The 20,984-nt window shown below is 42.5% G+C and overlaps 2 protein-coding genes across 3 annotated transcripts in view; one reads left to right on the top strand and one right to left on the bottom strand.

Moving 5' to 3' along the window:
- osy (ABC transporter oskyddad) overlaps window positions 1-20,984 on the bottom strand; it is a 55,581-nt gene that overhangs the window by 4,550 nt on the left and 30,047 nt on the right. For both annotated transcript variants that reach the window (XM_017163211.3, XM_070286588.1), the window contains exons 3-7: window positions 9,789-9,948; window positions 8,883-9,145; window positions 8,547-8,640; window positions 1,911-2,338; window positions 1,541-1,760 (exon numbers count right to left, since the gene is read on the bottom strand). In XM_017163211.3, the coding sequence (XP_017018700.1) occupies window positions 1,541-1,760; window positions 1,911-2,338; window positions 8,547-8,640; window positions 8,883-9,145; window positions 9,789-9,948 (1,165 nt within the window). The remainder of the gene's footprint in view (window positions 1-1,540; window positions 1,761-1,910; window positions 2,339-8,546; window positions 8,641-8,882; window positions 9,146-9,788; window positions 9,949-20,984) is intronic.
- Nil (Nilkantha) lies at window positions 13,680-14,976 on the top strand. The gene has a single exon (XM_017163213.3). It carries the CDS (start codon window positions 13,816-13,818, stop codon window positions 14,914-14,916), a length of 1,101 nt encoding a protein of 366 aa, XP_017018702.1. The 5' UTR covers window positions 13,680-13,815; the 3' UTR covers window positions 14,917-14,976.

Here is a 20,984-nt window from a genome sequence, read left to right as displayed (position 1 = left end):
TTTGATGCGGCCCAAAGATACACGCCGCGTATTATTTTTTCGGCATTCCTTTCGCATTTCCCTCCGAAGTTATACAAATTTAGTCTGATGGCGTGCGGTTGGGGAGTTGGTTGCTCTGGCGGGCAGCTTTTCAATTTCCAAAGGTAAAAAGTTTTCCTCACAAATTGCCAGTTGAGGCATGCGGCGGCGGATGGCCCCTTATTATTGCGGCGGTCTTTATTATATTGTTATTTGAAAATTTAGAAAAAGTTTAGGAGGTCACGGTCCGGTGGCGAGATAATTTTATTGGACATTGAGATCTCAATGCTGATTTTGTTTTATTGTCCTTTCGCGGAACACACAATTGATTGGCGAAGCGGATTCCCAGAAATGACTGAGCTCTCAACCTGAGAGAAGGTTTAGGGAAATTTACAGCCAACCTGTTAAAATTTTTTTAAATTTTTCATGAAGTTTCCGGCCAAACTAATCGTAAAAATACTCCCGGACTTTGTCCTGCTTTACTGTTACTACGGTATTACAGTTTCTAATGTAAAATGCATGAAATCGTAAGCCAGGACTCGGTCGAGCCCTCGAACCGAAACGAAACTCAAATTAGGCAACAAAGGCGACTTTGTTTTTGAAGCGTAATTTGCAATAAATTGCCACAAGCGGCTTGCCTTGGCCCCTTGCCGTTTTGGCCCCACTATTTTGGCCATCGCATCGCAGCCCATGGCAGGGCAGTAAATTTATTGATGATCTCGACCGACTGGCCGACAGTCGTCGGCCTGTTGTTGCTGTGCCAAAGATAAGCAGCTGTAATTTGTGTTCGCCAACACCAAGGGCAACGGCAACGGCAATGGCAACGGCAGTAATGGCAGCAGAGGAAATGGCAATGGCAACGGCCACATCCTCCGCATATTCTAGGGAATCGAGCTGGGACAGAGATGCCAGCTTGGATTTATACAAAAAGGATGGTTAAGAAATTTTAAAAATATTTTTAAAGAAATATCTTCACCCTGGAATTGTAAATTTAAAATAGTTGTATATTTTTATTCCCTTGAAACATCCGCTTCCCGAAGCTTTATTTCTTGCTTGTTACCCGCTACAACTACCCACATTTGGCTAGAAAATCCCCAAGTTGATAGAGCTGTCCTGTAGACTTGGCCAAGACAAAGCCAAGTCAATGGTGGGGGTGATTTAGGAGTGCGGCAGGGCGAAATGATGTGTGCAGTAGATTGAAGGCCCCTTGGCTCCCCGAGTAGCCTCTACTTGGACCCTACCGGGGATCCACTCGACTGTCCACACAAATTGAAATAAATTACAGGAGTGGCCAGAGGGGCCGGTGTATTGGGATCGGGGCACTGAATATACGCAACATGAGTGGTTATTGTAAAGTTCGCACTGCACAATTTAACCGAAAAGCCAATGACAGCTGATATTGCACCCCCGGGGTCTGGTCAATGGGAGTTGCATCTGCCTCTGCTATTGGGAATGGAATTGTATGGAAGGGATGGGGATGGGGAGATAGTGAAGTCGAGTAGGTAATTTGCATTGCACTCACCACAACCATGCTCTTGTTCTTGACCAGCATATCGAGATAACGGCAGCTCAGCATCGTCTGATTGCATCCGGTGTGCACCGGGCAGAATTGTTCCATAATCATTTCACTGGACATCTCGTGATTTGCCACGGCCAATTTGAGTCCGGTGGGATCATGGCCGATGGCGTAGCAGAAGAGTAGTATCTGTACCACCGGCAGGCCGACAATGAACAGCATAACCCTGTGGAAAAATCCCCCCCAGAAAATTCGTACAAATGGATGAGTAAAAGCTGGTTAATTATTGCGTAGCCCAAGCCATGATGGGGCTTACTTTAGGTAATTGAAGTAGTTGAAATGATAACATAGTGATCTCTTTAGCGCAATTACTCACCCCACATTTCTCATCATCCACAGGAAGTTCTTCCAGATTAGGGCGTGTAGGTGATGCGACTGCATCACATGAAGATTGTACCAAAACGAAGTGGGTGTCTCCTGAGCCGGCGGCAGTGGAGGAGCAGCCGGAGTGGTGGTGGTAATCGGATCCCGGGCTGCCGAGGACATTGAGATGTTGTCGCCAAACTCGCCGGATATCTCCGCAGCATGCTGCTCATCTGACATGTCCAGAGCAGGATTCGAGATCGCCGGCACGGTCACCTGCTCAACGATTTCCTGGGCAATCGACGAACGACGGCGTTTACCCATATTCTGCATAACGGAAAGCTTCAGGAAAACATCCTCCAGTGACTCGGCATTGTACTGCTGCCTCAAGTAATCTGGAGATTCCTCGGCCAGCATTTTGCCACCACGCAAGAGGCCAATCTGGAAAAAGAAATTTAAGAAGATGTTGATTTATTTTAAAACTTATTTAAGATTTCTTCAACTTGTAAATTCCTTTCAGAATTGATTGCCTTGACATCTCTCAATTGATTCCGTGCGTGCTTTCGTAAAGTGTCGCCGAGCCAATTAAACTTTTCGACTTTGATGCCAGTTGTCTTGTCGTCCTTGTCCTTGTCCTTGTCCCTGTACTTCTACTTATCCTTATCCCCATTCCCGGCCTCGAATCTTAACGAAAGTTTGCGCCCTTTATGCACATCCTGTTGTTGTGGATGTCGATGAAGTTTTATTGACTCCCTCGCCAGGCTTAATCCCTTGTTCACGCAACGTGCGGAAATTAACTTAATTGATTTCTGTGTCCGTACATGACCAGCCGTCGTCATCCCCGTGGCCCTCACCATATCCTTGGACGGAAAAGTTTGCCGCCTGCTCGACGACGATTTCGCCACGAATGAGAGACGTCTGAGGAGATGGCTGTTCATCAGTTCCACACGAAATTGATGGCTTCATTAGGCATGCACATGAGTGGGCTACTGCGACTCCAGCTGCATCCCCATTTTCCCCGATCTCCCAGGCAATCCTGCTCTTCCCACACACTGCACAGGGAAATTCTATGCTAAATAAACCACACACACACACACAACTAGTTGGCAAAGTTTTGCCGCTTGATTTGGCCTCGGCTCGGTTCCTGATTCCTGATTTTGGCCAGGCCAGGCTAGGAAATCGCCTATTTCCCCCGGAGCTGTTGTGTTTCTGGCCAATTCCAGGGCCTGCCTTTTCGACTTCTCGGAGCCAATTAACGTCTTAATTGAATTGCAATGCCAAACTAAATTACGGTTTTCCTGCCAAGGCTGGCAATTGTAATTTTATTGGCCAACTATGTGATATGCATTATTATGGCCAACAATTTTGCATGCCATAAATAATTTTCCGTTTGCCTCCCGTTCCCGGCACGCAGAGGAAATTGAAAAATTGAAAAATGCACACGATATTTATGGCGTGCCTCGTAGGTGGCATTTACTGGGCGTGGGACGGGCTCGAAAATTTATTCTAGAATATATAGTGCAAGGCTAGTCAAATGAATCTTGGATGTAAGTAGGGAAAAACAATAAAATTTACATAAGAAGGTAATATTAAAATGTACATAGAGAAATTATACAAGAGGGGGGACCTGTTTAAGAGAAAATTATACAGAATTCTCATAACTAGTATTGATTAGTAACTATTTTGATTGTCAGTGTAATAAGCCACATGTCTTTTACTAAACAAATAAAATGAAATAAAAAACCCATGCCAACCTGTAAGCCCTTTCTTTATGGTTTATACATTTTTAATATTGTTTTTCTGAGGGCTTAATGTTCACGTGCAGGAACCCATCAGCACTTCATCGACCAACCAGTGGGTAAAGTTTTGCTTTTCTTGGTTATTGCGCATGTATCTCTTGTCACTCATCAGCTTTAGCAATTATTCAACTGTCCATTTGCATTTTGCCTTAATTCTTTTTTTTTTTGTTCCCTGCTCGAAGGCAACATGCGGAAAATTACGCGACAAAAAATGGAGGAAAATGGGAAATGCAACCGAAACAATATCAACTATTAAAGGCGCGCCCGGCAGGGAATTTCATGGGTGGGCGGGGGATTGAAGTAAATGCTGGAGTAGAGCACTCGTAACAATATATCCATCACATAATGTTACGCTCCCTGATTTCATTTATTAGAGCAGAAAGTGCTGCATGTACAACTGGGGACAGTCAGAGACAGTTGGAGATCCCAGACCCCAAACCCTCGCCCCTGTCCCCCTGTCTTCACTGTGTGGCCATGTGGCGTATACGCGATTTGGTTTTTTTTGTGTGTCCTCCTACTTTTCCTCCTACTTTTTGTCCTGGTTTTTCCCTTTTTGTTTTAGCTACTTTCTTTTTTTTTGTGTGAGCCAACAATTTCCCCTGAGCAAAGGCAAAGGCAGCGGCAACGGCAGCAATGCTGACATTAAATTTGGGGAGCAATGTCTGTCAAAAAAAGTGAAGCGCTGCACTTTGTTAGGAGCGAGACTGGAAGCCATTCCAGATTCTGTTGTGTGGCTAGAGTTGGTTGACCTGCGGTGCTGGGGTGGGTCCAAGGAAGGGAGAGTGCTCAGTCTAAGGCTAATGCCGACACCAGTGCAGGCGTTGATGCTGCCATAATGTGCTGCCAGCTTTGATGTGGGTCACACTGTCGTCGTGGGTGTTATTTAAGTGGGAAAAAATGCTACAAAAATGTAAGCTTTTCTTTATGAAAATTCAGAATATGTTAAACAAGCAAGATATTAATATTTTGTAGTATTATTAAAGACAGGCAAAAAAGAAGGTGTTGTATATGTTTAGGCTCCAGAATCCTTAAGGGGTTTTGTTACAGAAAATATCAGAAATGTATCCCAGATAATTTTGTATATTTTACAAATGTAATACAACATTTTAACTTCTTTTTTACGATATATTTTACCCACTGTAACCATAGAAAGCCCTGAAAGTACATTACTGAGCAAAGCAATTGCCGAAAAATCCCATTTACCACAACAACAAAATCTGTGTGGTTGGCCCCAATTATTGGGCTTACATGGCTGCATTTCAATTTGCACACAGACTGTGAAAACAGCTACACAAAAACATATATCAATACAGCATATTTTTGTTATAAATAAACCTGCATTTTCGCACATTAAATATTAATAATTTTATGAACATGGCCGGACATTTGTGAAGACGATGCACACAGCATGCGGAATAATTCTCTGCCAGAAACACGTACAAATTTTTAATGTCCATAAATATTTTTCAATTAAAATAAAACTTTTAATCGCCGCACCATACAAATAACAATAACCGAATTTAAGCACGGCAAAGTTTTAACAACACTAGCAAACACACACACACACACGCTCAGACCCTGAGGCTTTGGGATTGGGATGCAGCCGTAAATGCATTTTACGATTATGGTTAATGCTCCTGCTTTTGTTTGAGTGCATCCGCATCAGAGGAGGCGGCGAGGAGCAGAAGCTGTCGAAGCTGCTGCAAAAACTAATAGCACTTTTTCCCATATAATTTTTATTGCGACATGAATTTTCAGCTTATAAATTGCCAGCATGCAATAATCATTTTTAATGTCCGGCTTTGCTTCTGGCACTGGGAATAGATCAAGTGCTGTCCATGTGCGCATAGGTGCCGATTGGAGTGCCTCGCTCAATCAGGTCCCGGGACAGCTAAAATTTATATGGCTGTCTGTGCGGGATTGAGTCCGAGCTGGGCCAGGGGAATCCCATTTTGGACACGCAATTCTGTTGACTCAACGGAAACAAAGACTGCGGCAAAAAAAAAAAAAACAAAGAGAAAAAGCCAAATATACAGGGACGGTCTAGGAAAAAAACTCTAGCGAACTCCTCGTGACGTGCAGAATTGGCCAAAAATATGTTGAGATAACTACCTAGGTCCAAGCAGCCGTAGCGAAGTCTCATCCTGTTCTGTCCCCGGCTTCAGCTTGAGCTCTTGGCCAAAAGCAAAGCGTGCCACGAAAAAGTGACAAAGCTGAAAAAGCAATTTGCTGCCAGCCATAATACCCTTACACAGCAAAAAATTAAAAGCTAAAAAGTTAAAGACTTGGAAAAGCTAAGCTGTTCTTCCTAAAAACACCTAATCCTTGGGAAATATTAATTTAAAATAAAGTCAAAGAAGCATTCAATTGTTTAAAAATATTTCAGATAAAGAAAGAAACATATACATTTCCCCCAGTGTACTCTTAGCCAGCTGAGGCGTGCACAATCCAAGCTGAGACCCGCTTGCTGTTCCAGCTCTCATCTCCGTGGCCAACACGTGTTCAATATGAGCAATTAAACACTGTCACCAGAAGTTACACAGACACAACAACCTCTCGCATCCTGCTTCCTGGTGATTCCCCGGGGGCTTTGCATACGCGTATGGGGAAGAACTTCTTCCGCAAGTTAGATTTTTATAGACCCTAACCGGCAGTGAAACCCATAAACCATAAATTTGGTCTAACAATTCGCATTAAATTCACATTTCATCGCTTTGGCATTCGGATTAACTGGGGGGAGAGGGCGAGGATGCTTCAATTCCGATCCTCGTGCCCGGCTTTATGAACTGTACGAGTGCGGCTCTGTCGATTGTTTTGTTTGTCATCCGACGGCATACGAGGGCTTCCTGGCATCCAGACAGACAGACAGACAGACAGACAGACAACCACCCAATACCGGTGCGATTCCCAAGTGCCGAGTGCTGAATGTCGATTGCCCGCAAACAAAGGAGAGTTTTCTATTCCTGGCAGTGATTTTGTTTATTGGCCATAACTCTTTACCGCAATGACTTTTTGGCGGCACGGCAACCGCGGAGTGACAACGGCGGCGCCCCATCCGCCAGATCATGTGGTGGGATTTTCCAAAAAGGGTTCAGCCTCAGAGGGGGTGGTGTGGCGAGAACGTGTTGTCACTCCACAGCCGGCACAGCATGTGAGCCATTTAGCTCCCTGAATGTCCTTTGGGGTCAAGTGGGGTTAGAGGGCTCAGGACCCGAACCCGGCTGATTGTTTCTGTATTACGGGAATCATTCCCACAAGGGCTCTATATGAATTATGTATGAATGAACGGAGCCTTTAAAGTTCTTATAAATTTATTTAGCATTTAATCAGGGCAAGGAAAATGCTGGAAGGTACTTTTTAATAATAAATATTAGCTAAAAGCTGGAAGTTTGCTCAACCAAATATTTTTTGATAAATACTTTTCGGCTCACCATCAATCATTTAAGCTAGAAAGAGGGTAATGGGTATTGAGTCACATAGAAAATAGGGATCTTTGAAGTTAAAATTGAGGTATAGAAATCTTTTAACAAATAAAATGAAAAATATATTGAAAGTCTACTTAAATTATATTTCACTCATTTAAAAATCAAACTAAATAGTTTCTAGCCTTTAAAAGGCTTGTAAACTCCTGTAAAACCAAGAAATAAAATTACAATTTTGATGAATAATTTTTGTCACCCAATCAATCACCATAAACGGTGTGCAACTTGGCTTCGTTGTGAAGTGTCTTGAGTGTCGATCTCCTGCCCATTTCACACGCCGTCTTCTGTGCTTCCCACATCAATCTTTTTCATAGTGTTGTCATTGATATATTCCATCTCACACTTCACTTGAGCTTGCGTGTGTCCCTGGGTAAGGATTTTGTTTGTTTTATGTGTGCATATATCCTGTGCGTGTTGCCAAGTATCTGTATATCTGTATCTGTGCCTATATCTCAGCCTGTCGCTCTGGCCGTGTATCTATGTAGCTGTCTGCCCTGTCCAACTGTCCATTGTGATGGGCGTTTGTTTGCGAGCTTTGTCACGATTTATTCCCGTATTTTTCCCCTTCACGTAAATATTTTTTTCGGCCTGTATTCAAGTTCATTGTTTGCAGCAGGCATTAAATGACTAGCGCAGTTATATTTCCCTATCCAGATCACACCCCTGCATTGTAACAGCACTTGGAGAAAATTAATTGGATAGAATCTTACAACATAGAAATAGTTTTCAATTCTAAATAATGTCTAGAATATTGTTAATCAAATCTTGAAATTTTGAAGATGATTTTGATATTGCTTTCTTATATATTACTTTCAGCTCAATTATTATTCTAGGTGCATCTGTTCTGTCGGTGGCATAAATAAATCTGAAGTAAATTCTGCAATGTGTCTCGCTCGGAAATGCCTCGTAAATCCTGCCATGGCCATGGGTCAACGGGAGAGACAGCCGGCAGTAATATTCTACTCCTCGGCTTTTCTCTTTGCACGATTCATTTTTAGCTTTTTTGGACAGGACACGGATTTGGTGCTGCTGCTGCTGCTGCAGCCAACGGATGGCAGGATACAAATTTGCCAGAGGAGAGAGCGGAAGCACTTAGCGCCGCATGTTGACAGCCCTTGGCAGTGCTGATAGCTGAACTTTCACCTTGGCAGTGCCACCATAATATTGCTCATACGCCGCATATTACACATAGATGTGCCGCCTGGCCATAAATCACCGGGACAAACAATGCGTGGGCGCCGAAAGCCATTGACACTTGCCTGCCTGCCCGCCTGCCTGGCTGGCTACCAAACCCATTCTCATTCCCATTCCCCCAGTCCTCCTCCTTATCGTGCCTTGGGAAATCAGGGTAATCTTCCGGCTACTTACCATATGTGCCTGGGCACATTCGTCGATGTAATGTGTGGTGATTATCACAGTCGTATGACCATTTTTCGTAATTTCCACCAAATGATCCCAGATGCTGTAAACGACAAAATGAAGAGTTAATCAGTTGACAAATGCCTCAGTTTAGCTGGCACAGAAAGAAAGAATGGATTTTTCTATAAATCCAAACTATATCCTTAAACAACAAGTATTACAAATAAATAAAAAAGTGTAGAAAAATGAAAATAACTTTGAGATTTTATTTTCATTACTTTTTCTAGCTTTCAAATAGACTCTATATTTCTTTCCAGTGCATCACCCATTAAATTCAGGACTCACCTCTGTCGCAAAACGGGATCCACGCCCACAGTGGGCTCGTCCAGGATGAGGAGCTCCGGTTCGTGGAGCAGGGCCACTGCCAGACTCACTCGTCGCTGCTGGCCGCCACTAAGATTCTTGACAAATTTCGAGGCATTTGGCAAATTGAGCAATTTGAGCAGGAATTCGGTGCGATCCTCGATGTCGCTGCGGGGCATGGCCGAAATGATGCCAAAGTAGATTAAAGTCTCACGCATCGTGAACTCGCCGTAAAGGGCTATCTCCTGCAATAAAAGCCCAATTTGGAATACGGAAATTATATTAGCACCGGGCACAATACACTTTTTCATGCAATTTCCTTTCAAAATTGCTGCCTACTTTTCGGAGGATGCTTCTTTATGACAACTGTGCCGTGCACTGTGTGACAGAAACTATTTTTACTAGGAAATATCAAAGAGATTTATTTTAAGATTTAATTTTTGTATATTTAAAACTACAAAACTTGTGCAAATAATCAAGGTTTATCTAAAGTAAACAAATAAAGTAATTATCTAGTAATTTTGTAATCAAATATACGAATTAAGAGCAAATTAAATTTAATGTTTAATTATATTTAATAATATAATAAATCATTTTAAATCGCTCATTGAGGATGTGCCATGACAATCCTATTTAAGTAAAGTTGAGATATTCTTTTGGATTGCAAAAATTAAAAGTTTTCCTAGCTCACTCCTCACTCCTTCTGAATCCTCATCCCCGACTGAGAGGCATTTAAAAACTTTACCGTGTATATGTTTTCTTTTGTGCTTTTGCCATTTTATGGCGCTTATTTAATTTAGTCGAGTCGAGCATGTGGTAATAAAAAGCGCAATGAAAAATTCAACAGCCAGAAGTTGAAACGTCTGCCGTTTGCTGAGGTCAACTCACCTGTGGCATATAGCCAATCCGAGGCCCAGGCACACCGGAACCACGCGATCCTGGCCGTCCGCCGAGCACCCATATCTCGCCCGAATTGAGGCGACGTCGTCCGACGATGCAACTGAGCAGCGTTGTTTTTCCGCATCCCGAGGCGCCCAGGAGACCGTATCTGCAAAATGCAAACGGTGAGTTGAGCTTAAAGTCGTTTCCATAATAAGAAATGAGAGTATGAGGATATGGGGGATACGAGGTGAACATGCAGATAATTTTAATGAGGGTCAATTCAGTCGAAAGAATTTTCTAGAAAATATATTTAATATTGGTGATATATTTCATAGGCTATAGTTTCTATAATCCCAATTAACTCTTTAAAATGGCGGAACCCACGTAGTTTAGTTATCCGCAAATTTCAGCTGCATTTAAGTTGGTCCTGAAGCAAGGCCTGAACACTGCTGGCCAAGAGTCGGATATTTTCGGGCAAGGACTCCCTGCCGCACAAATATTTTAAGCACTCACACCGACTCGACGGCAGGTGCACTCTCACACATACACTGACACACACACCAGTACGGGAATGAAAAGCATCAGGTGAAAAATCAACTGTGAATAGTTTTGCAAAAATATTCAGGCGCAAAAAGTTTCATTGCTCGGTGTGGTGCTCTGTTTTTTGAGCGCTCTCTTAGCGCATACCCCGTGCCGCTTTCACCTCCTGTATTTTTTTTCCCCGAGTTATCTGCCACTTTTCCACCACTCTTGCAACGCCTTTTCTCCCCCAGCTTTTCCAGCACCCGCACTATCTTCATGTTCAGGTTCAGGTCGGTGTGGTATATGCGCCGCTTATCTCGTGTGCGGAGGAGCTGTTGCGAAATATATTTAGGGAATGTTTAGCACAGCTTAGCGCGCCAGTCAGCCTCCGCCCAACGCCCACAAGCCGCCCATTTTTTCCACCAAACACCCACTATACCAGTGTCCCCATGCTGGCAGATGCACTTAAACAAATTATTAATATTTTATCATAAAGTAAGTAATGTAAATTCAAGAATCAGATTAAATACTACAAACTGAAGGCTGCAACTATTTTCTAAATACTTTAAAAGTCTCAAAACATATTAATTAAAAGGTACCTTAAGCCTTTCTGATTGATAAAAATAATATTAATACATATTTTTAATAATTAGTATTAAATTTTATATATTTTCTCAAACATTTTTCGCTTCTGTGTGATCCACAACCTGCCCCAAGTTGCCTTATTTTTTATAACGTAGCGCAGCGCGCGAGTTTAGAAAATTGTTGGTCTGGCAGTTGCCAGTTAGATGTTGAGGGTGATGTCCTCCTGCAGGATCGAGGGTTTAAGGGGGCCGCGGTTTGAGGTCGACCTGTATGTGTGTATGTGTGCTTAGCCATGAATAACATGCAGGTCGAAGCGACTGCACTCGGTATTTGGCAAGAGGGGCGAGAGTGAGAGAGCCACACTTGTATAAGCCAAAGCAAAAGCCAAAGGGGTAAATAAAAGCACAGCGCTCTGCTGCTTGGTCCAGCTTAAGGACACCTGAGTTGGCCAGAAGGGGGTGGGCATGGGGATGGGCAAGCATCAGGTAGGACAATGGAGCCAGATATGATTAAACTCTCTGTGCTAAACTCAAGCGCAGAGATAAAACTAACTAAAAGTGGATAATTTGTTGGCTTTAATTGAGTGCCTGAACTCCCATGGACATGCAGCTGAATGGGTTTCCATTAAATAAAAGCTGAAATTATGTGCATTGTTGCGATTTAATGGGATTTTACACATTTTAGTGAAGTGGAAAGTGTATATACAAAAGGGAATATTACAAATTTAATTTATATTTTCACGAAATCCTGAAATAGGTGTCTTAAAGAGGGCCCTAATGCCTTATCATTGGCACTTCAGTAAGTAAAATAGCTCAGGAATTTCCAGGCTGTAATTATATATTTGGTAAATTGTATTAAGGTGCTTAAGCTGTAAAATGCTTTAGACAATACGTAGCTTTGCCTTTGTAGGAAGCCAATTTGCTTTAAGCTGCTTATGCATAGTGAATGCAGTCAGGTTCCTATTACACTAAGGCCAAGGTGTTAATTAAGTTTATGTGCAAGGCTTAGCTTAGTAGTTATAGTATTTGTAACTTGTTAGTTAAAGTTATCTTATTAGCTAATAATATACCCTATTTCCTGTAAAATAACATTCTCATTCTTTCGATTGTCTTCAATCTTGATCCTTCCAAAGTCTTCACTCCCCTAACAAGCTAAGACTCTACTCCTTAATACGATTTCCTTGTCCCCGGCCAATTCAATATTCCCGCCCAGTTTTATTTCAGTTTCCTGCGGTAAATTCCCCTGCTTTCACTGGCATTTGCATGCAATTGCATTCTGTGTTTCGCATTTTGCATATCGCATAGCATAAATCCGATGCCATAAAGCGTTAAATGGGCGAGTGTCGTGTTAGAAGGGAACACAGCCGTAAAACTCCGCAGTGCCGCCAAGGCGGACGATGAAAAACATTCCAAGTCACAAATTACCAACATTTACCTGCGGTGTGCGCATATTTTTAGCCCCCGGGTAAGCCCTGTTTTTTTGTCCACCTTGGGGCTTTTTCCCCGCAGGAAAACAATGCAAACAATAAGCTGTGATGCAGACGTCGACGCTGACGACCGACGACCGAGGACCGACTTGATGTTGATGTTGATGTTGATATTGCAACCCATTAACCTTTTTTGCTGCGCTGGCATTTAGCCTGAGCTTGATGCATTCCATTCCGCAACTCATTTCTGGAGTTTCTGGAGCCCTGATTGATGATTAGTGTGTGTGCAAATGTGTCGTGGCGCTGCATTTCGGTGGCAATAAATTATGCGCTAATTAATTTCTACTTGTTCGCGTGAGTTGCGGGGATCATTAAGTCCGTATTTGATTTTTAAATCACCGGATATGTGCCCTGCGTCAGAGGGTAATTAGATTTAATGTTGCCTTGTTTTTTGTTAGATTTATCAACTTGGAAATGACAGAGAAAATACTTTAAATAGAGGCTTTTGAAGATCAAAGATCAGTAAACAGTATGACGGAATAAATACTTAAAATTTGTTAAACTTAGTTTCAAGTAATATACTAATTTTCCGAGGTTTCTGTTCGCCCGGATCGTTCAGACCCGCATTTAATTATATACTTTCTGTACTTACTCTTGCCCTGATACCCTGACAAGTGCACAGGCAAATCGGATGGGGTCGAGCGAAACTGAGATGTTGAGGGTGCAAAAACTTTGCACTTGGCTTTAACAATTAGTTTGTGTCCTCCCCCTTCCAATAGCCCCACCAACCAGTCATCCAATCCCTACTCCGCACCTGCTTTTCCCTAGATTTCATTAGTAGTTGTAGTTGTTGCTAAGCAGCGCGTCACAGGCAATTACAGAGGCGGTAATGCGTATTTAATTAACAAGCTTACTTAGTAGTTTTCCATGGAAAATTTAGCTCATTGTTCGGCAGAAGGCGAACAGCCAGTGAATCCAGTGGAACCAACTGACATTTAGACTCTGAACGGTTCGGCTGCCTATTTGCCTGTCCAATTAAACGGTAAACTTTCTTATGGCCATTCAATTCCCACACCGAGTCGACGCTTCAAAGGAATTTCTGGGGACGGGCGGGAGTTACAGTCATCCTCGAAGTCGGTGCCGTGAGCAAGTGGGGATCTTTTGTCTGTTTATGGACTCCCGATGCTAATTGAATTGTCATCGATTAATGGAGCCTCGCCCAAGATTCTGGAAATGTGCAAAAGCAATAACTTCCACTGGCTAGAACAAAAGTTGAATGATTCGGCAGGAGTCGAGCTTACACAAGGAGAAATTAAGTAATTTATTTTGTTTTTGAGCAAGTATAGTCCGACTTTTGGCATTTCATTTTGTGTCAAAGTTGGGACACAAATTTGAGAATTTTTATTAAACGGAAAAGTATATTAAAAAAAGGAATTTTAAAACAAACACGAAATTACCTAAAATATTAAAAAGCAAACTTAAATTTGAGGAGTGGCAGAGATGGGTAACTTTGCTGTGAGACCGGAAACGGAAAAGGAAGTGCACGTGGGCGATGGTAACGGACTCCGTTACTGCGTTAGTTCAATGCAAGGCTGGCGTGTGGAAATGGAGGATAAACACATTGCCGTTTGTAGCCTTAGGAAACCCTACGAATCATTGTCATTTTTTGGGGTATTTGATGGTCATGCTGGTGATCATATAGCCGTCCATTGTGCCGAGAATCTGCTGACCACCATAATGAAAACTGAGCAATTTTCTAGAGCAGAGTTCAAGGACGCGTTGCGAGAGGGTTTCCTTCGGCTGGACGAAGAGATGCGTAAGATAAGTGCGAATAAGCCAGGTGGAACGACGGCCACCTGCGTGCTGGTTACGCCGCAGAAAATCTACTTGGTCAACTGCGGCGACTCCCGGGCTGTGCTCTGCCGGAAGGGAAAGGCCCGTGTCAGCACCGTGGATCATAGGCCGACTTTGCCCGAGGAGAAGCTGCGCATTAAAAAGGCCGGAGGCACTGTAATGATAGATCGAGTAAACGGCAATCTGGCCGTTTCCCGGGCATTGGGCGACTATCTGTACAAGCAGAATTTGAGGCGGCGTCCCACCGATCAAATGGTATCTCCGGAACCCGATATAATCGAGTGTGAGCGTGTGGTTTGCGATGAGTTTGTGGTGATTGCCTGCGATGGCATTTGGGACGTGATGAGCAGTAAAGAAGTCTGCGCCTATATCCACTCACGCCTCCTTGTCAACGACAACCTGCCCGAGATTGTCAATAGTATTTTGGACATTTGCCTGCACAAGGGGAGTAGGGATAACATGACACTGATGCTGCTGCTGCTGCCGGGCGCACCGAAAATCAGCGAAGCCGCCGTGAAGGCCGATCAAAGTCTCGATCATAAGATCGAACAAATTACAAGGGAAGTCATTGAGAAGAACGATATATATTTCTTTGAGCATCTTTCAAGTCTCATGGATCGAAAGGCTGCCGGTATAAAGAATCTGCCGTCGGGCGGGGGACTATATGCCAAGTATCACATCATTAAGAAAGTTTACCAAGAGTTATTTCCCAAGAGGCCTATCGAATTTGATGAAACTTATTTGTAATTATAATTGTGGCACTTCATTAAATTCTGAATATTAATAATAAATAAAGAGAAGTTAAAGCTCAAATTATTTTCCAGTGTACTCTTTCTTTCATTAGATTCTCCGGCCGCAGGGCTGTGCACTATGTAGCAGCAGCTGAGCGTTATGGCCATCCTATTGCCAACTTGTGCTTCGTCAAAAACAATGGCACAGCATGGCGTATGCTTGATTTTTTCAATTAGATACAGGCGCACGCACTACGCATACGCAATGCCTGCGGCCCGTAGAACAATCAAACTCATAAACTCAGAATCAGACTCAGTCTTGGCATCGGAATCAGAATCCGAATCAAAGTCAGAGTCAGAGTCAGAGGGAGAACCTTTCCCGACTGCCTGCTAATAATTAAAATTTGCCTGCCACAAAGGATAAGCCCCAAAGACCGAGAGAAGATGTCGGAAGCGTGCCACCGAGAGGGCAAAATGAAAAGTTATGAACTACAGCTGGGGCAGTTACGGCTCCTCTCCAGTCCAGTCCAGTCCAGTCCAGTCCACTCAACTCTACTCCACTCCACTCCACTTCAGTCCACTCCAGACCATCCGGCTCCGCAGCCATGTACAGTACGTGCCACAACACACAACACTTGACCCAAGCGGTTGCAACAGTCATAACAATGACTGCTACTCCATTGCCGCCACTGGCCCCAAACAGCAGCTGTCCATTTTAATTTTCCAGCTTGTGTAAATAATTTAAACAATTCCATGTCCAGCCCGACAGGAATGAAGAGGAGAGAGAGAGTGCCAAGCGGAAGAAGGAAGTGCTCAGTTATTATTTGTTACCTCGACTCCCTGGCAGCCTTGGCCTATTACTTGCGGTGGCAGAGTCAGCATTTGTTTAGCTTTCTTTGCTTCCTCTCTCTGCCTTTTACATTTTTTTTACTGTTTCGTCTTCTAACCAAATATTTTTGCTGGCCAAGTGAACCGGGATTGGAAGAGTACACAGGGAAAAAGGAGGGATAAAGAGTGAAGTACTTTGAATTTATAGCTTGAAACCAAATTAAAACCGTTTTAAAATGGCATGCTAAATATTTGTTCTTTACAAGTGTAAATTTAGATGTATGCTTTTAAGTTTCCTTAATTTTCTGATTTAAAGCAAACATTTCTCCTCAGTGAAGGCAATTTCTCATTGTAGAATTCGAAACAAATTCTTTGGTAGTGCCGAGTGTGGGTGCGATGGCATGAGAAAACAAATGCAAACAATAACATGTTGCCCTGTTCCTTCCGCCCCTGCATCCCTGGGCCTTCCGTTTGCTATCTGTTTCTGAGGAGTCCTTTCACCCAAACTGGATGCACTCATGTCCGTTCATTGTTGCTGCCCAGTTTGTTTGTTTACTTTGTCTGGCAGCGTGTCTGTTGCATATCAGTGACCAGCATATCGTTATTTTGCTATAATTTAAACCATTTTCGGCACTCGGATGCTGGCACAGTTTCTGTTTCGTTTTTCTAGTTAGTTTCATGTTGGCATTTTAATCAAGTTTCCAAAATCTAGATGTTCCGCAAACAATTGCTTATTAAATGGTAAAATCAAAGGGGGGTTTGTCCTAACTTCTGACTGACTGACTGGCCATTTGGCTTATGAAACTTTCGCCAAATATTTGGGGCCCCAACAGCCTTTGCAACATTTTCCTATGGTCATTTTTCTATTTGCTTCGTTAACCGCACACGAAACGCAAAAAAGTGGATTCCCTGCGAGTGAATGTTTGCGAAAACTTTGTTTGCCGCCCGTCGCTGGGCATAATGCTAAACTTTCTTGCGCTTGATTCCATTTTTTGTGCTTTTTGGACTCTTTTATTTTATTCCTTTTGTCAAATGCAGACCAAACCAATTACAAAATCCACACAGCCACGGCCGGAGAACAAACAGAACTGGGCCAACAGGACAGGGCGCCCCTGAAAGCCGAGCGAACAAAGTTTAGCTTGCAAACAATTGCAATTTATTAAGCCAAGAGCCAAGCAAAGCGCAAACAATGTCCGTGTCCATGTGGCCAGCATAATTAAAAGTAAGTTCAATGCGCTGGCCCAGACAGAATGGACGGAATCTCGGCCAGAGATGAGCGTTTGAGCTGCAGAGAAATGCCAAATATTTGCAATTTAATTTGCATTTAAATACAATTATTGCAGAGGATAATATAATATTGTGTAATAATTAGATTTAAGTCTTGGTAAAGTGTAGGGCAAACAGTTAAAATCAAATTTCTTTGGGAATTGAATGAAGGAAAACTGTGGAAAAATCTTTAATTAATCCATGAGTTTGTCAAAGATTGAGTGAAATTTCTTGGAGATTTGACATTTGGCTCTTATAAAATGGTTTTTATTAACTTTTTAAACTAGAGACTTTTCACCATCTTCAATATCGATTTGTCTACATTGCTCATACGCCCCACTGTACCAACTTATTATGCCTCACAGCACTCGCAACTTGTAATTATGTTGCAATAAGTTGGCGCTGCCTCGGAGCTGTGGCATCTTTATCCGCATCTCGCTAATGCGCTGGTTACAAATATGTGATCGGGCACTTCAATTGCCAATCCGTGGCAGAAGCAGCGGAATAAGGGTCAGACAATGGGGCCACTGATTAGTTGTGAATTTATTGCTGATTAAGATGCTTTTTAAAAGAACTCGCCGCCCACTTTGGTTCTCTGAACTTTCCGCCAACTTTTCCATGTGATTCTCCATATCTGTCGAGGTGTGAGCTGTGTGTGCGTGTTCCAACTTTCTGTTGAATTGGCAGTTTATGAAAAATTCAAGGACTCACATTAATTTCCCGGCCAAGAGCATATAATTTAAACGGAATACTAGATTTTTTGTAGTCCTAGCTATGCCGCAAGTCATCCGGAAAGTAAAAACACATTGAAAAGTCAGCATTGGCGATGAGCAAACAAATCTAAAATGCTGAGCGTGCCACAATCGATTGCTCTTCGAAGTTATTTTTCACTCTATAATCTCTTTGAGGGACTAGAATACGTTAATTCTGTTTTGCTATTTGTGAAATCCTTCAGAAAAGTGAATTTAATATGCGCTCTTTAAAGGGTTCACCGCAAAAAGCAGGTTTATTAAAGTAAACTAATTTTTACATAAAAAAAACGATTAAAAATAACAAATAGTCTGTCAGTTTATAGAGGTTTTTTTTTCCTCTTTAAACGAATGAAAGTTAATTTATTATCTAATTAAACACACATTGTGACATACCAACAAACGGATATTGTTATCCCAGCTCTGCAGGCTTTTTTCAAATTTTAATCAGTTCAACCCACTTAATTACAATAAACTTTTCCTTCTTTGGCGAACAAATATTTAGACGCTTTTATTTTGCGAATTGCTGAAAAAAGTCACGGTTCAGGAACTGTGTTTGACCATTTGTTTACAGGCTAAATAAAATCATGACAATGTTGCGTGAATCAACAAAATCAGCTGAGGGACAAATTGCCCCGAACACGCAGCCCCCAAAATCAAAGCCAGCCTCATATAGCCCATAGCCTCGGTGCATCGGCCATGTCTAAACACATATGCCAATTACTGTTTTTTGATGTCGTAAGCCTACAGGCATGGGTGCTGTTTCGGCTCCACATTGACAGGCTAAACGGGTCTGAGGGATCGTAGGTATTTATTTAAATTTATCGCATTGAGCTGTGCGTGCGGATAGGAAACCAATTGGAAAATTCCCATGCAATTTGGCGGCGTGGATTCCGTGTAATTAACAATTTAGCGATTGCAATGGCTGCCATTTCGCCATGGCATCCAATTGAGCAGGGGTGCATAACAATGAGCGAATAAAATGCATTCGCTAAATAATGCAAATTCAGTTTTGACGCACATAATTTCATTTTAATGGAAATTTTATACTTAACGCTGCTGTTTGTGCCGTTGTTTTTTTCCACTTGCCCCGAGGCGATGCAGCATATAAATAAAGGTGCCGGGGCAACGTAATTTAATTGCTTATTTTACCCATTATGGTCGGCCTTCTGTAGCCTCGCATTTATGCGGCATTCCTGCCGGAAGTTGCGCATACGCCGCGTTGGCAGGAAGGTCAAACCGAAAAAAACGCCGCCAGTTATGCGCCTTTGCGCGTATGTAAAAAAGAGAATTATAGGGATTGCAAGATGCTAGGTACATAGTTGAGCTTTCAGCCTCATCGACTGCCTGTATCACCTACGTATTGTCTGTGTCACATTTAAATATTTATTTCGTGCCAACTGGTTGTAAATTTTCGGACACCCCATAATCCTTTAGGTGAAAGCCCCGCCATATCACCGGACGTAAAGTATGGCTGATTTATACAGGAATCAGACTTGACGGGGAATAAGCATAAAAAAATCATATCCCAACTATGTGGCTGCTGAGGGGCACTGAGAAAAAAGTGATAAAACCTTTCATTATATAAATTCTTTCCGTTTAAATTACAAATTAGCTTCATAAGCTTCTTTGTTTTAAATGTTATTATTAAATTATTGAATAAATTCTGTTGATTACAATTTTTTGCTATTTTTAATACATTTAAATTCAGCTTCGCATTATTATTATTAATTGCACTCCCCTTGCAGTGCATTTGTGTGGGTCCGTTCGGTTGAGGAGGGAACGCTTAACTTATTAAATGCGCACACTCCGTTTTAATTACTCACACACATAACTGCGGGTGCACGTGTGAGTTGCTAATTGCGGGTCCACACACACATACACACATGCCAGCCGAGCACAATTTTAATGCGCACTTCCGTTTCCGCTGTAATGCCTGCGGCATAGTTTATTTTTATAGCCCGCAACACGGGGCTGCTTCGCCTCCTTTTGCGGTGCGTAATTGTTAATTTGCAACAGCGCACACACCGCAATGATGAACGACGAACCAGAGAGTCCCTCTGTAAGACTGACAAACAGACAAACTGACTGCATGACCGGCTAACTGACTGATGGATGGACGTACAGATGGATGCATTGGCATCGCAAGAAAGCATCCCTGACATTTTGATATCGCTGTGCACTGCGAATTACCCAGCATTTAAGTGTGTGGCCGCAAAGAGGAAAGCGTTAACAAGGATAAACATTGACAGTTGTCGACCAGTCCATCTGCCACCGCAGCAGAGAAAACAATTTATAAAAATGTTAAACTAATTAAGAGCAAGGTTTACTTAACATCAAAGGTGAATTAAAGTGTGGCTGTGATGTTCTCTAGTTAGTTTATACATTTTTTTAATGTATAAATATAAATTCCATCATTAAACCCCACGAGTTGCCCATTTTTCACAGTGCAAATGAATGAATGTGCCCGGAAAAAGGTTGAGGAAGAGCGGAAAGCCAAGAATGAAGCGCAGCTTAAACAAATTAAGCGCAAAATCACAGTCCTGACAACCAGATGGATGGGCAAACAAAAGCCATGGTGGGGGCAGCCATCGGCAGATCGCCCAGATCTCCTCCAGATTGGGACTGGGGTACATTATGCAATTATTTTAACATTGCCAGTAACGGCAACAGCAACCACTGGGCTTAAGCAAATTGAATTCGTCGCATTCTCCTAATTGCGGCCAACACTCAGCGATGCCGCGTCTCCATCTCGCACCCAGCAATGTCCTTGGCCCAGAGGCAGCGAGTCCTGCAACCGCTCCCCTCCCGCCCGGAAATTCGTTTCATTTCTGGATAATTACTGCTTGAATTTCAATTCGAATGGAGCTGTGGAACCTTAAAACGCCGCTGAATGTTCTCGGCTATCCTGCACTTGTCGCAGCCTCAATGCAAATTGAATTTCCAGTGAGTTGGGGTAAAGCCATAGCCTAGATATCCTAGTATGGGATTTCACAGTTAGTGGGCTATCCCTGAATAAGAGTAGTTTTGGTGTAGGATTAATATTCCACGAAGTAAGAATTATGATTAACTACTCTTTAGATCTACAAAGCATTGACATTTTAAGGTAATATTAATTGTTACTAATTCTCCTTTCTAATTTCTAAGAACACTACAGAAATTGATTCATTTCAAAGATTTAAAAGCTCTTTTTATCATATTAACCATAGCCAAAGTCCTCCGAATAGCCAACAAACTCGCT

Source organism: Drosophila kikkawai, chromosome 3R (genome assembly GCF_030179895.1).
Source record: "Drosophila kikkawai strain 14028-0561.14 chromosome 3R, DkikHiC1v2, whole genome shotgun sequence".
NCBI lineage: Eukaryota > Metazoa > Arthropoda > Insecta > Diptera > Drosophilidae > Drosophila > Drosophila kikkawai.
This window is presented reverse-complemented; position numbering and strand designations above follow the sequence as displayed.